This window comes from Acromyrmex echinatior, unplaced genomic scaffold (genome assembly GCF_024713525.1).
Source record: "Acromyrmex echinatior isolate Ae372 unplaced genomic scaffold, ASM2471352v2 Scaffold40, whole genome shotgun sequence".
NCBI classification, from domain to species: domain Eukaryota; kingdom Metazoa; phylum Arthropoda; class Insecta; order Hymenoptera; family Formicidae; genus Acromyrmex; species Acromyrmex echinatior.
The window spans coordinates 18,130-35,206 of record NW_028259073.1 but is presented as its reverse complement, the minus strand read 5'-3'; the positions used below and the strand labels follow the sequence as shown (position 1 = coordinate 35,206).

The window sequence follows — 17,077 nt, the reverse complement described above, 5'->3', positions numbered from 1 at the left end:
GGACAAAGGTTTTTTTTAAATTACCCTGTATATTAACTTCTTGACAATCAATCCATATAGTCGGGCCATATAGATCTCCCTTACAGTCTTAAGATCTAAGTCAACTTCAGCAGTATTAGCATCTTAAAACAGTGCTCGGAATTAGTTGCTCATTTCGGGCAAATTCCTGAGGCGATCCCCACTACCACTCGGCGACCGAGCCCACGTGACATGCCCCAGGAGCGATACAAAAAGTATACAACAATAATATAGTAAGCAATTATTATAATACTGTAATTATGTCGTAATTATAGTATTATAATAATTGCTTACTATATTATTGCTTATTATATTATTGTAGAATATGCACCTAATATGTGAATAATAAAAAATTTAAATATTAAAATAAAAATCATGTAGGAAAGAAAATATTTTAATATTTGCCGGAAGATATGCTCCTAGCATACTTTTTGTATCGCGACGCTCTAGTGCTGATAGTGTCGGGGTCGCCTCAGGAATCTGTCCGAAATGAGCACTGTCTTAAAACATTACTTAAGACTATTTAAAAATAAGTACTATGAATACTGGCGTTAACATCTTGTATAATAAATTAGCAATACGCGTACTATTAAATCTTCACGAGATATTAATTTATAATGTATATATCGAATGATTAGGTACATTCATAGAAAATACAAGTTCCAAATAAATGGACTACATAATGCTAATAAAGAATTGATACTGAATGTACATATATGTATACAGGTTCACATTGTGAAGTAACATGTTATTTATTACCATTTTCGTTATTTTTTTTTCGATAACGAGTATTACTTTTTTTTGTTTGTAACTTATCTTGTAGAATTAATTTATATTAATAGAAATATTAATTTACATAGTAATATATGTATTTACATAGTAATACAGGGTGGGCCATCTATTGGTACGTTTTTGAATTTCGTCGTATGGCAACACCGAACGAGCTACAGACCCGAAATTTTGACAGTTTATTAGTCATACCGTCCGCGGCACGAAACAACATATTTTCTCTTGAAGAGCGTTTTGAAATTTTAAAAACTTATTTTCAAAGTCAGTGCTGTGTCGCCGAAACTGTACGAATTTTGAAAAGAAATATGGGTCGTGATAGAGCACCCACCGAAGGAGCTATACGCAAATTGGTGAGGAAAGTTCGTGAGAAAGGGATGATTAGTGGATGACATTATATTACGACTGTTTTGAGTGAAATTGGCGCCGAGGTAGTCCAAAATGTCATTAATAATTGGGGTGACCGAATGGCATACTGTAAGGCTAGTAGAGGGAGCCACATGAACGAAATCGTTTTTCATTCTTGACGCGGATACTTTTAGCTTCACAACAAAAAAAAAATTAATAAAAAATATCAATGTATGCTCATTTGATCGCATTTTTAAAAACGTACCAATAGATGGCCCACCCTGTATAATGGTTTTTTTTTCAAATATGTGATATTCTGTATAATAAAGAATTTACCTTAGCTTCCTGTGGTTTTATGTTTGCAATTACAAAAGTCTCTTTGTAAATCGGATTGGCGGTATGCTTGATGCCCCTTGTTCTAAAACTATGCAATTTTTGCCGCTTTTTGTAGCTCCATGATTGTTTCATAATATTCAATACAACGTAAGGTTCCAATGTACCGTTATATTGTTTGGGAGGAAGACCACATAGAGCCTAAAACAGATAAATGTAGAATGTCATAGAATTTCATTTTTATTATGTGATTTTATTTTAACTACCGACGTAAATAATGGATCAATATAAAACATTTTTAATATTATTATTAATAAACTTCATTATAACTTCATGTATAAGATGCCAATAACGCACTTCAATACCGATAACGAGCTTTCCGGGGATAATATTATCACAGGGCGGCAAATATTGCAAGCTCATTGTCAATTCGATTGGAAACTCTTTCATCTTTTTATCATTTTTCTGTTTATCTGGATAAATCAAATTCTGTAATTTTTAGAAAAATAAATTAATTGCCAAATAGTACGACATGATGAAGCTCTTGTTAAATTTAATTGTACACAATTACCAGTGTAGAAGAACAGTCCATATTTTTATACTGAGCAGTGGTAGAATTGAACGAGTTCCTCTGAGATTCTGCATTCTCACTAATAGTACCTGCATAACGTATTCCTTTTTATTGTTTCGCTAAAAATCAATTTCTGATCGATGATAGACATTGCCCGGGAAAAAAATGTTTTATATATAATTATATAAAATTATATATATATGTATAATAATTTTATATATTTATATATAAATAGACATATTTTATATATAATTATAGATATAAATATATATAATTATATACAACTATATATAAAATATGTCCATCTATGTACAATATAATTATATAAAATTATATATTTTAATATAATTTTATATATAAAACATTTTTTCTCGGGTGATCTTTCACTTTAAGATAATTTCTTATGATTTTTTGGCACTTTCACATTTCAAATATTTATGGTTAGATTTAAATTTTATCAAAATTAATGAGAGGAGCGCCACTTTCAGTCTAAGTTAGATGTTAAACTAATACATGTAATATATAGGGGAGACCGGGGCTAATAGACTCATTTTTCAGTTTCGAATTTTTATAGACAAAATTAAGAGACTTATCGAAAAAATGAATTCTACATTAGTTACTACATACATTTGACTACCTAATAATATTTTAATAATAAGGGGAAATTGATAACTAATATGAAAAAAAAATGCATTTTTCTAACGCATTCCATCTGATTCAACTAGCGCCGGGGTCGGGGTAATTCGACTAGATTTAAAAGATATTAAAAGAAAGATTAATGTATTTGAAACTACATCTTTTATTAATATTAATAAAACTTTTATAAAAATATATTTTGAACACAAACATTCGCTTCGCGAGGCAAAACAATGCTTCTTTTTGCAAAATTTGTTCATTTCGTGCAAAAACACGTCGAATAAGTCTAGTTTCGAGATTGGATTGAGGGAACTAACATGCTGTAGTTAGTCTACTATCCCCATCCGTTATTTTTTAAAAACATTAACGATAACAAAACACATAAAGACAAAAAAAATCTGTTGTTGATTTTATTAAGTAAGAACTACACTTGCTATCTAAGTAGAAATCAAATATCTCAGATAATCATATACGATTGTAAAATAAAAATTTTAAGAATAAAAATATTTACTTAGATGTATGATTTTTTTTAATTATGACATAACTTCTATCATGTGTTCGCAACAAGATGTTACAGCAGACTTAGCGGCAGTCGCTGCTACATGCTCAGGCACGTTTACGCGTATTTTGTTTTTAATGTAGCCTCGATTATTCTACTTATCTCCACAGTCAACTGACCCCGATCTTCCTTACAATGAACATACGACATTGCAAAACAAATGACAATATAAACAATAGACCAAAGCGCGATTCAATCTTGAACGTTTTAATGCTGTGAAAATGAATGATCGTCCAACATTTTCGATATGTATAAATTTAGAGGTCTAGATAAAAATTTATCGTCATTTAGACATCTTACGAAGTATTTCAAAAATATGTATAGATCGCTGTCATGACTTTCCTATAAAACGTAGGATGTTTCCAAACTTATAGAGAGTACTGTATATATTACATGTATTTACATGTAATATATGTATGTATATATGTATATATATATATTTTTTTTTTTTTTCTTTAAATGAATTTATGTCATATTTGAGAAATATGACTACGCGCCGATTATTTTCGAACTTTAAACACACTCAATCGTAAATATTAATTATCCTTCGAAATTTTAATAAGAAACTTAATAAGAAATCTTAAAACCTGTAAAGAACAAAAAAATATTACCTCGGTCAGGAATCGAATCCACAGCGGATCTCTTACAGCATTCCGTGCAAGTGTTCTCACCATGAAATCACTCAAGGCACCATTAAGGTAATTCTACATAGTCAATAGTACTATTAATATTAACAAATTCTGACGATGTTACCGATCGTATGTAGTTAATATTGACGGATTGACGTAGAATACTGACCATGATCTGAATCCCAGATGACGTATATGTTGTATAAGATATTTAAAAGACGTCTTTTAAACATCTTTTAGACATAAGATATTTAAAAGATGTCTTTTAGATATCTTATAACTTATCTTATGGAACATAAATGTTAATATGGAACATAAATGTAATTACTTGGGATCTGATTCTTGAGCAGTATCGCTTTATTAGGATGTACCACAGTATGTCACAGTACAATATATATTATATGTAAAATTAAAACGACATATCAATAATACTGATCGTCTAAGATCCCTGACTGAGGTAATACTTTTCACAATAAATTCTTTACAGTTTTTAAGGCACGTTTCTTATTACAATTTGCGGAAGATCATTAATATTGGGTCATCTAAAAAGTATCCGCAGTTTTTTGTCACTAGATGTGTGTTGATGGTCTATCTGATATATCTAGTGACAAAGTACCGCGGATACTTTTTAGATGACCCAATATTTCAGATTAATTGTGTTGAAAGTCCGAAAGTAAAGACATGCAGTCATATTTCTGACAATGAGATAAATTCATTCAAACAATACATAGTTTAACATCTAATTTTGACCGAAAATGGCACTTTTCTCGTATTTAAGTGTTCTTACATAAACGGTCTTAATTGTTTCTAATCTCATAATTAAATTAAATTAATTTACAATATCCATTATAATGCGAAGAAAACATTATTTATAAAGAATGTTGACATTTTTCTGAAAATAGACTAAAAACGAAAATTGGATTAAACTTATGAAATATAGGTTGCGTTCGAAAATAAGTTTAATTGGGAAACAAAGTAAAGTTGGCATTGAAAATTACCAACGCTGCGTTTCGTTTTTCCCGATGGGACTACTAGAAGGCCAAAGTGAATATGAAAATAGAGAAGAAAGCTTTGAAGTGTTTCAAGATAGTAAGTAGAACATTAAAAATGTTCTCATAATATATAACACATTGTTCAACATCAATTTTATGTATTGTATAACTCATAGAGATTTTGTACAGGGTGAGTCACCAAAATCCGGAGAAATCGAACAATTTCTTCCAACACAGCGTTGGTAATTTCCAATACTGCCAACTTTATTTTCTTTCCCTACACCAACCAAACTTATTTTCGAATTCAATCATAATAAATAATATATTTGTGTGTATTAATTTATAACATTTTTATATCATAACAGTCCAGTGTAATGTAAGATGATGAATCAATATTATTTGCTGACTTGCAATTTACTCTTGCTGTTTATTTAACTATTGATATATTAGGTGTTGGAATTAATTCGTAGCGTTTTTAATGAAAGAATGTTATTTATTTCACATGAGCATTAAAAAATACATTAATGAAAGTACTTCCCATCACTTGTAAAACGCTACGAATTAATTCCAACACCTAATATATTGGGTCATCTAAAAAGTATCCGCGGTTTTTTGTCACTAGATGGTGTTGACCATCAACACTATCTAGTGACAAAAAACCGCGGATACTTTTTAGATGACCCAATAATAATTTTTGCAAATTAGCAAAATAGTTGGTAATTAAAAAATAAGGTAAGTTCTCATGTAATCTGAGACACGTGAAACCAATCAAGATTTCAGTCCTAAAATTGTACAAAATGCAATAAATTTATACCATTATTGTCATTTTCGTATAGACTACCAAGTCTCCAAGATCTATAACTGACATCATTTAATTTTAAGTTCTCCTTCTCTTGATTCTTCGTTTGCAGAGGCACACTCTTAACTTCTTTGCCTGTGAAAAGATATTTTAAGTATCCATTTTTGTTCTAGATAGCGGTTTAAAAATAAATACTTTTATGTTCTTCGCTGGATTTTTATTTTCTTCGTATTTATAAGCTGATGCTTCAACATTTATACGATATTTAAATATTCTTCCATAATTTTAGATACTTATTTAAACAATCTTTAAGTTTTATGTACTACATAGGCTATATGGCTATTGCCGAAAACGTCATTAATAAAATGGCCTTTTCGGCCGAGACACACGGTCTTGAGCTTGTGCAGATTGTAAGCAAAAACTCAGTTAAATCTTAATTGTCATAATGAAAAAAGAACGTGCATTCAATTGAATTATGACATCACAGATGAGAATTATCTGAGTTTCGATGTAAATAGAAAGCAAAATTTTTTTTTTCACCATAGAATTTATACAAGCGTTCATATACGCAATTAACTCTGTTTATTATTGAATTTTTCTTATCAAATTTGTATTACTCAATTATAATTTAAAAAAGGTATATACAAATGAAAATAATATCACTCTCCGTGATACACTATTATATTATGTCAACATTCCGATCAAGCCCATGGCACAAAAATGTAAGGCGTAAGGCTTGTTCTTTTTAGTTGAACTTTTGCACCAGTTCATCTTTCTTGCTCTTCTTTCCTCTTGGAGAGAAAAGGTAGAAAGATGAATTGGTGCAAAAGTTCAGCTAAAAAGAACAGGCGTGTTATCAGTAAGCGATCTCTACATAGAGGATCTCTAGGAGCGGTATTTATATTGGGTCATCTACAAAGTATCCGCGGTTTTTTGTCACTAGATAGTGTTGATGATCAACACATCTAACAAAAAACCGCGGATACTTTTTAGATGACCCAATATGATTCTAATTGCAAGATCTTCTTAAGTACAGTCTTAAGATGTCACATCACAAACTAATCAGAGAGCCATATTAGCATCTTAAGACATTACTTAAGACGATCTTGAAATAAAAACGGATTATGAATACCGACCTAGATAGGTGTATATCAATTTCACACGAGCCCATTGCGCACAAGTCAATCACAGCATCAGAATCAAAAGATATATAAAAACTCCCTATGCAAAAGTCGCTGTGATTGGCAGTAGGCAATTGCAACAGTGTGTAAGTGAACCACTCCCTCATAATGTGCGATTGTACATGTCAAGTATTTTACACTGAAACAACTCTACAATTATCTTTGTGTGGTGGCACACATGATGTTAATTTTATTTTTAAATATTATTTATTGATCTATAATATTTCAGAGAATTGTACTTTGAGAATAATTAAATATATTTAATATAAAAAGAATTAAATGGAATATTTTATGGTTACTTACGTTGTTTTCTGAAGTATTCATAACCGATACAACCGGGCATGAGAAAACAGACGAACAGGAGCAACGCGATTAGGATGATTCCTACTCCTATCACAATTACAATTAACAGGCCCCACGGGCCTAAGAAATCTTCGTGTAACATTCAATGAAAATCACTGAAATTCGAATTCAAAGTTACTTACATCGATTATAGGTAGAGATTATAGGAGAATAAAAACTTTTTAAAAGTAACTAGCCTTACGGAAAAAAACTTCTGATGTATAATAGTGCACAACAGTGACAACTACTGACATTCAATAGTGTAACTACTGAAACACAGTAGTATCACTGCTGATATTCGTTAGTAGTAGTGTAGAAGTCTTAGGCGTCCCATGAGGCGGAAATTTATTGAGGATCGAACGGAACAGCACGACCAATCACAACTCTGTAGTCGTTACTCTGCTTTCTTTTCTACGATTGTGATTTCTCGCTGTTCCGTTCTGCTACAAATTTCCGCTCCATGAGACTTTAGCCTTATGCCCTTATCAGATTACGGATTGACAATTACGACTGACAGTTGTCCGATTACTTCATCCAATTACGATGTAGCGAGTTTATCGTAATTGGCTGAAATAGAACCAAGCAATTGTCAATCGTCGATCGGTAATCTGATATGGACATTAAAGGAATATCAGATACGGGAGCTCACCTTACAATGTAATCTTTCCACCATGGATTGACATAGTGTCCTAGATTTATAAGAGAAGTGCGACTGGTGTTGTAAGTATTCTGATTAGAGAACCTTACAGGGAGAGAATGGCAAATTGCATAACGTCTCTATTGAAAACTCTTGTAAGTTTTTTGTACCAGATTTTAAAAGAATTGTATGTGATCAATCAAGATTACTAAATGCACGTACATGATCATATAAAAATCTTATATAATTTGTACATGAATCTTATCAGTAATCTTTAATGACCTTAGTCTGGAATGAATCGTACACGACGATTTATATCGCAATGAAAAGATTTGGCCTTAGTCTTATAAGAAACTTTTAAAAAATAATTTCTTTACAGGCTTATCTAAAAATATGGTATTAATTATATATGATTCTGAAGTGTTTCATGAAAGATCATTTATCAGTCTTAATAAGACATAATTACGAAATAATTTATTTTCCATGTTGATACAAGAATCTGGTATGAATCGTACACGACGATTATGCATGAAAAGATCTTGCCTTAATCTTATGAGAAACTTTTAAAAAATAATTTCTTTACAAAATCATCCAAGAATATGGTATTAATTATGCATAATTCCTAAGTGTTATATGAAAGACCAAGTATCAAGTCTTAAAAAAAAACATATTGGGTGAATGTAAAAATTCGTGCCCAATTTATTATTCAAAGTTCAAACAGCTGCAATTTTGTTAAAAATAAACGAAATTTAAATTTTAAGAGTTTTAAAGCTTGAAATCTCTACTTTTGAATTGTTATTATATTTTTTTAATTTATATGAGTTTTGTAATTTTTACATATAGAAAACTAAGAGTTAAACAAAACGGGAAATTTTTTCTTCACTTTGTGAACCTGTTACATACCTAAAAAAAAATTTGCAAAAATTTTTGAATTTCTAATATAAAAACTTAAGTTTTTTCTATAAATTCATTTATAAAAAATGTCCCTACGATTGTTTGTTACTGAGTTGTTGCGAATTAAATAAAAATAATAAGACGATGAAAATAAAAAAAAATGATATTAATTGCTCATAACTTCATCATAATTTTACAAAACAAATTCTTAAATTCTCTCATCAAATAAAGTAAGATTTAGATTTTATTTTAATTTTAACAAAAATAGCTATTTGAATTTTAAATAATAAATCAGGCATCACAAATTCCAATAGTATTCTTGTAATATTTTCATAATGACATTTCCAGTTATATTCTTACAAGATTGACGTTACATGTGCGCAAAATTCACATAACCTGCGTGCAAGATTCATGTAACGTACTATGTAAGAATCATATAACATGCTTATAGGATTCATGTAAAATGGGTGCAAGATTCTTGATTTATCCACAGGTATTGTACGCGATATATTCTTATACGATCGTGTATGTTCCTGTCCGAAATTCATATGTGAAAATTTTTTGGGAAGATCACACAAGAATTTTTCTTGTAAGAATTTATAGTATAGAGGTGAATGCCTATGTCCAATCAGGAAGGGGGTCACGTGACCAGATTTCTCCAATCTCTTCCATGCCTATGAAGCTTTGCCCATACCCAATCAGAGGAGACGGATTACGTGGTACAATAGTTTATCACTCTCTTCCTGTGAAGCTCTCTAGTTCTGATTAGTCATTGCAATCACGTGATTAGCAGCCAATGACGAACTTATTTCTGTGTACTAATAATGGCTGCTTAATGAATGATTGGTGGATTTCATAGTGTCTTGCAAACGACACCATTTTTAGTACTTCTAGTACTTTTTAGCACTTTTGCGATACTGACATAAGTCGGTTGCGCTTTTTTTTATAAATATAGGACTCTAGGTATGCTCAGTTTGCAAGCGTCTCTCTCTCTCTCTCTCTCTCTCTCTCTCTCTCTCTCTCTCTCTCTCTCTCTCTCTCTGACCTATATTACACGACATGCTTAATCGCGTTTTAAAATATCTGTAGTTATAAAATTGATCAATCATAGTTGTTTCTCAGAAGAAACGACTGTGATTGGTCAATTTCATAACTACTGATGTTAGTAAACCTGATTAAGAGTGCCATGTAAATGTAGTTTCTAATTCTTTGTTCTCTCGCTTGTTTTGTAACTGTTCGTAGTCCCAGTTCATAATCCTTAATTGTCTTCGTCGCAAGCACATCATTTAAGTTCGTTTCTTTTTATCATATATTGGGTCATCTAAAAAGTATTCGCGGTACTTTGTTACTAGATATATGACCATCAACACACATCTAGTGACAAAAAACTGCGGATACTTTTTAGATGACCCAATATATTTGTTTGCTTCGCATGTTCCTACTGTAGCTCCAACTCACTTTAACACGTTCGTTGGAATGAGTAGGAGCTATATTTGAAATACATTTCATACTCAAAATATTTATATTTTTTTTTATAGAATTTTTCATATACAGGGTGTCTCAGAAATAAAATCGGAGCCGCATTAGGAGCGTAGAACAAATGAACAAATCAATACATAAATATAAATAAATAAATAAGTACACTGGCCAACAGAAATACTTTTACACATTCAAGAGAGATGCGTTTCGGAACACAGTCGAAACGCATATAATTGTATGTACTAGGTGGGGTGAAAAGTAACCTCCTTGGGAATGAAAAAAATTTTTTTCTTATGCAGAATCTCGCCCAAAATATGGCGTGTTCGCTCAGTACTAATCTTTGTAGCATCTGCTAGCTCGCGCACCTTCACTTTCCGGTCAGCCAACACCATTTCATGTATTTTTTTGACATTTTCCTCGGTAACCGCATCGGAAGGCCTGCCGCTGCGGACTTCATCGGTAGTGGAGTTGCGGCCACCACGAAACTCTCGAAACCAATATTTGACGGTGTAATCTGACGGAGTATTAGCCACATAATATTTATCCAACTTTTCTTTTGTTTCCTTCGCCGTTTTGCCTCTCAAAAAATAATGTTTTATGAGAGAACGAAAATCGTTTTCGCAAACACGTCAACAACAATCAGCTCTCAAAACAAAACTAAGGGCAGTATCGCACTGCCACTTGGTATGTCTGCCTAAATATGAACGGACTACAAGGCACCATAAACTTTTTTGCAATAGTGGCGCATTCTGGCGATCAAGGAGGTTACTTTTCACCCCATCTAGTATGCGTTTCGACTGTGTTCCGAAACGCATCTTGAATGTGTAAAGGCATTTCTGTCGGCCAGTGTACAATTTGTATCAACAATTATACCACCATATAACTCGGGGAATTCTCAAGGCACCTACGGAATTATTCCATTTTTCTTAGAAAACACAATAGAAATCTAAAGAATAATGGAATAATTCCAATAGGAATCCATTTCGAATAATTTCGTAATACGTACTCTAATAAACTTGAAATTATATTTGACATTCGCTTGACACAGTTGATGTTGCTCTACACATCGAAACGAAGAGAGAAAAGGACACATAGCAAGATCTGACAAAAATGCATAGAGATCAGTCGTAGCAACATCATTTATTTCTTCATAGTTGGTAGGCCTGGATCAATGAATGATACCAGAGAGAAACTTGAGAAAGAACATGACGATCCAAAACTTGTAACCGCAAAATGCTGTCGCGCATTGCCACCTTCTGAAGAAGTATTATAGATGTTAATTACACAACAATATCCACCTTTTTGCGATGCTCTTGATGGAAATAGCTAATTGAAATCGCTAAAGTAACTAAAATTTATCAAATTAATAGAGATTTCAATGATTTCAGCGATTTATTTTCATCATGAGCACCGCAAAGAGGTGGATATTGTTGTGTAGTTTACATCCACTTTGTCAGAAGGCAGTAATGCGCGGCAGCATTTTGCGGTTACAGGTTTTGAGCCGTCATTTCCTCTTTCAGATTTCTCTCTGGTTTGATCTCTTCCAGTAAGCAAGAAACATTTCAGCAAAGTTTGTAACAACGTCGTAATTGCTACAATGAAATATTTCAAAATGTTTCGTTATTGGGTTTCTTTTTATGTGATACATACATGCTCAACAGACTGACAATTATTAAAAATAGTTAAATATACAATAATGCTTTATGCGAAAAATGTTAGCGAAAGATGTTAAGGAAATGATATGAAAAATTGAACGCCTGCAACAGTAAATTCTTTTCTCGCATGCGTTATTTCGACATGTAATGTAAGAAATCTATTTGTTAATATCTTTAAAATAATTAATTTTAATTATATTGTTGAAATTTAAAAGTAGCACGAATGTAGATATTCAAATATAAGAATTATTAAAACATGCCGGATCAATCAAAATGTAACTTTCTCATGTCGCGTCTTTTATTAGAGAATCTCTAGACATTAGTAGTGCATAGAGTCCTAGGTATCTATCATGAAACTTTATCCCTAGGACAGAAAGTGAAAAATGGAAATTTTAACCATTGAAGTTGGAGAAAATTTTCATTTTTTACTTATCATCCTAGGAAAAAAGTTTCATGATAGATATCCTAGATTTATCAGAGAAGCGCGACCGACTTATTTCAGTATCGTAAAAGTACTAAAAAGTACTAGAAAAAGTATAAAAAATGACATCGTTTGCAAGAAAGATTATGATTATATCCACCAATCCATATCATCCGTTAAGCAGCCATTTTTAATACACAAAAATTAGTTCATGATTGGCTGTTAAGTAACGTGACCAATGACCAATCAGAATACTCATCACCAGTCGCGTTTCTCTTATAAATCTAAAACTCTATTAGTAGTGCAATAATGGGGTGTATATCAAATACTCATATTGCTAATTGGCTAATTTAATTTATTCAGGAGACACGGTAATGTCTCGTGCATAGCTGATTACAGCAATTAATTTTATAAAGCAACATGACTAAATGCGTGAATGTATACAATTGATCATCAATTTGGTGAAAAATTCTCAAAAATTAAGATTTTTTATTCCTTTTTTTTGTTGCATATAGGCAGTGATTCCTAATACTATTATAATTAAGACAATCGCAGCGATATGTCATGGTGCGATTGCAGTAACGGAGAAGCTATGGATTCTCTGCTTTAATCGGGATTGGTGTCATCAAAAACAGGTCGCTTATGATGCGCAAGCAAATATGCGTGAATAGAAAATGGAGTCTTGTCCCTACTGTATATCCTGATATCGTGATTGAACTGTGTGCAAGTGCACCGCCCCCACAATAGTATAAATAAAACCTCCTAATCGAAGTCTAGCTATCTTCTCCCCGGTTTATGATTGGTTCGATATTTTTCATTCATTCCATTTAAATATATAATGAAAACACATTATATTTTTACTTTAAATGCATGATGCATGACCATAGAATTGCTATCGTAATATTTATGATTAGGCACTACTAAATTTTTACGTTTTTTAAATTTTAATTGCTAGTTAATCGCCTAAACGTGCCAGAATATTCATTAAGAACGGTGAAGCTTATAGAGCATCTTTATAAAACTGCAACTTACAGCACCACTGCATTATGAAATGAAGTGAGATAATACAACTTTTTCTCTCTCACATAATTTCAATGAAAAAATGACAGCCACTTCAGATGGCCAGACTCTGATTAAAGAGTGTATAACTAGATTTGTTTTTTTGTTTTTGCACGAGGATTGTATTAGAATTAAAGCACTAGATATGTAGGTATTCTCATCCGCCATTTTGGTTCCACTTGATTGATAAGTTATAATAGGATTAGTGACAAAGGTAAATGTTCAGAAGAACCCGCTTACCTCAAATTTTAATAAAAATAACATTTACCCATTGGCATATTAGATAGACTCAGCATCCATATATTTTTCTATATATTGGATCATCTAAAAAGTATCCGCGATTTTTTGTCACTAGATGTGTTGATGGTCATATATTTAGTGACAAAGTACCGCGGATACTTTTTAGATGACCCAATATATGCTGGGCAGAACGATGCGAGACAAAATATCGGGGCAACCTATCCTTCTCTGCGCGCGCATCTTGACATTTATATTATTCAAAAAGATAAAGATTTACAAAACCTCGGTCACCTCAAATTTTGATGAAAATAGACTCAATCGATGCGTTTTCGCATAACATTAAAAATAAAGATTCTACAAGAAAAAAGCGTCCCACAGAGATATTAAACGTTAAAATTAATGAGCATTGAAGTTAGGAAATCTTACAGCCACGAAATACTACGATGCAAGCATGCGCTGCGGTCACAAATTTGTTACTTTAAAACAAATTCTTTGCTCTAAAACACAAATTCATGACTTTAAAACAGATTCTCTGTTCTAAAACATAAATTCACTACTTTAAAACAAATTCTCTGCTTTAGAACACAAATTCACTACTTTAAAACCACAGACTAAAGTTGACTTTTCATATGCAGCACGCTGTAGCAGCAACTATTGGTTAAAAATTTTACATGAGTTGACGATACATTTTGCCGTATCTCATTGAAGTTCAATCGAACGAACAACAAGCAACAAAGAATTCAAAACCAAGAAAGTCAACAATATTTGCAAAATATTGGGTCATCTAAAAAGTATCCGCGGTTTTTAGATGACCCAATATATGAAAATTGAGTTTATAATAAGTACATACAATGAGCACATTTTCATTAAGATTTGAAGTGAGTAGGGATATTTTAAATTCTAAATAATTACCTGAAATGATAGTTGTCCAAATTCTAACTGCACTAATAGTGCCATATAATCACAAATTTTTAGCTTTTTAAGTTTTTCATATTAATTTTCGAGCTGAGCAAATAAAAGATATAGATGAGGTTAAACTTTAATACATACGCTGTTACCGTTATTCCTTTTCATGCAAATGCAGCGAAAGCAATTATGAAAAATTGGCATCATGTGACATTTTTGCTGCCACAGTGTGTTACGCATGAAAAGGCACTTTTATATAAATAAATTGCTGACTCAATGTGAGTAGAAAGAAATAAACTTGATTCCGAGATTTTCGAATTGTCCTTGTTTAGTTTCCTTATGCGTATGTTGCATCCTGTCTGTGAGTATCATGTGAATTTATCCATGTAATTTATACGTATATGAGTGAGAAAGTTAGTGCGTGTGTGCGCGCGCGTGTGTGTATGCGTGCGTGCGTGATTCACAATGTAGTAATTTTATTCTATTTAAAATTAAGGTAAAAAAAGTAACGATAAAAAATCATAAATCATTACCATTATGAAAAAAATGTAGCTCGTCATCATTACAGTATTAAAAAAGAAAGATATAACATTAATAAAATAAGTTCGTTAGTAAAAAAAATAACTTGTAACGGACATTACAAATAATGCGTTACTTCCATTCCCTAATTGTAGGTAAACTGATCGTATCAGAGAAATGTGATGAAACGCAGCGATGGTTGATATCTTGAGCAAAATTTCTCGCCTAACACAGAGACATATATGTTTTAATGGATTTATTATAAAAATACTTAATATTTAATTAACATTTTATCTAAAAGATTATTAAATAATATTATGTAAATAGCAAGAAAGTTATATCAAGTGGAACATTATTCATATTGAAACACTTGCGAACATCTACGTCTCGTATTCGTTACTACTACATTTGCTGATATATATATATCTCTTACGACATAGACTACAGAGCGTAAAAAATAAACCGCTTTACACAGTGTACACACATCAGCACATTAGATAGAAACACTTGTGTTACCAATAATTCTCGGCTATGCCGAACAAAAATTGGTGAAATAAATTATGACAATGCTCGATGACAAAGAAACACCGTCAAAACATATTAAAAAATTTATTCACATTTCATTTCCATTAAATAATTGATTGGAAAAATAATGATTTGAAATAGAATATTCCAAGACGATTATGTTTTTTCTCAGCAAAAATGTCGAAAGGGATTATTTAATGCAAATTTTCGAACATTTCGTGTCATATAATTTTTTCGTAACTAACATCTAAGAGGAATTTAAAAGAGATTACGTTCAGCATTAAATTTATTTTTAAATTAATTTTGCTTAGAAATAATACAAGAATAATTATAGCATCTCGGATTTTTGCATTATCACGCGTAAAAAATATTTATTACGTATACTGACCTCGCAAAATTAACTGCAAATAATGAGTTTCGTGTGAGGAAGCGAAATCCAGTGCCGAAATCAACGATAACATTCATAACAATCGTAACTATAATCACAACGATAATATATAATGATAACTTTCGAAACATATGCTTCATAACAAACACATATACTCGTGCACCTGCATATCTCATCGTATTACATATCTCACATTACACATACATATATAAACGTTAATTCTAGTAATATTGAACATTATCTGAGATATTCAATGACACGATCATTCGATTATATTTACTTTTTAAAATTCTATTGGTACAGAGTATTGCAACTGCAGGTTACATCATTAACCTTGTAATATCGGTATTCTTAAATTTTATCGAGTAATTTTGTATCTACAATTCATTAAAAAGGTGCTCGATTTGCAAATGTTACTTACCAACATGAGCTGAATTCAATTATCGATTACTTTTTGCAAATATTTACACGATACTCGCTTAATCATATTGCAATCCTGTAGTAACAGATGAATTCGTAATTTGCGTTTATACACTCGCGAGCGCAAATTTGCGATTGCACTCTATTCGGTAACTGACTTAATCGATTAAATACTCCATTCTGCTTCGTAAGCACAGACGTACGTGGCCATTTGCGTCTTCACAATCAGTCAAGTGAACAAATGCGTATACGTCAAGACAAAGATAGGCGTTCCCCTTAGGAAGTTCGCCTCCGACATTGCCGATAGTTCGCGAGTAGATGAGTAATACGTTGCGTTGGCTATTTCAATTAGAGACTTATGACTATACATTTGCAATTTTATATCAAAAATTCAGTATATAACTACTAAATATTTTTTATCTTTCATAGAAATAGTTTTCAATATTCCGTAGCAGTATTTTTAATTTAATTGCTACAATCAATTTTTTAAATCATATTGAATAGTGGAAAATCAATTAAATATGAAATAAAATGTTAGAATTTTTTATTTTTAATGTAACTTGCATGTGAAAAAGATGATATTAAATAACTTCAATGTATGTATATTTTTAGAAAAATAAGAGATAGAAGATTGTCGTAAAAATATTAAGTTATAATTTAGTATTAAATTTTTATATTGATATAACATCGCTAATTAATTTTTTTGTAATTACTTTTATTTCATTTATCTACAATACTTC

General features: G+C 31.5%; 1 protein-coding gene across 3 annotated transcripts in view; it reads right to left on the bottom strand.

Annotated features, from left to right (window-relative positions):
- Positions 1-16,673, bottom strand: part of Syt20 (synaptotagmin 20) — a 41,986-nt gene extending 25,313 nt beyond the window's left edge. Inside the window, exons 1-7 of one of the 3 annotated variants that reach the window (XR_015548420.1) lie at positions 16,339-16,673; positions 15,918-16,005; positions 7,156-7,310; positions 5,687-5,806; positions 2,057-2,145; positions 1,843-1,974; positions 1,489-1,686 (exon numbers count right to left, since the gene is read on the bottom strand). Coding sequence is in view for 2 of the 3 variants with exons in the window: in XM_011059660.2 (XP_011057962.1) it covers positions 1,489-1,686; positions 1,843-1,974; positions 2,057-2,145; positions 5,687-5,806; positions 7,156-7,297 (681 nt within the window). In the remaining variant the exon portion in view is untranslated. The remainder of the gene's footprint in view (positions 1-1,488; positions 1,687-1,842; positions 1,975-2,056; positions 2,146-5,686; positions 5,807-7,155; positions 7,311-15,917; positions 16,006-16,338) is intronic. The other 2 variants (XM_011059660.2, XM_011059662.2) reach the window with 2 other exon arrangements.
- Between the last annotated feature and the right edge of the window lie 404 nt (positions 16,674-17,077).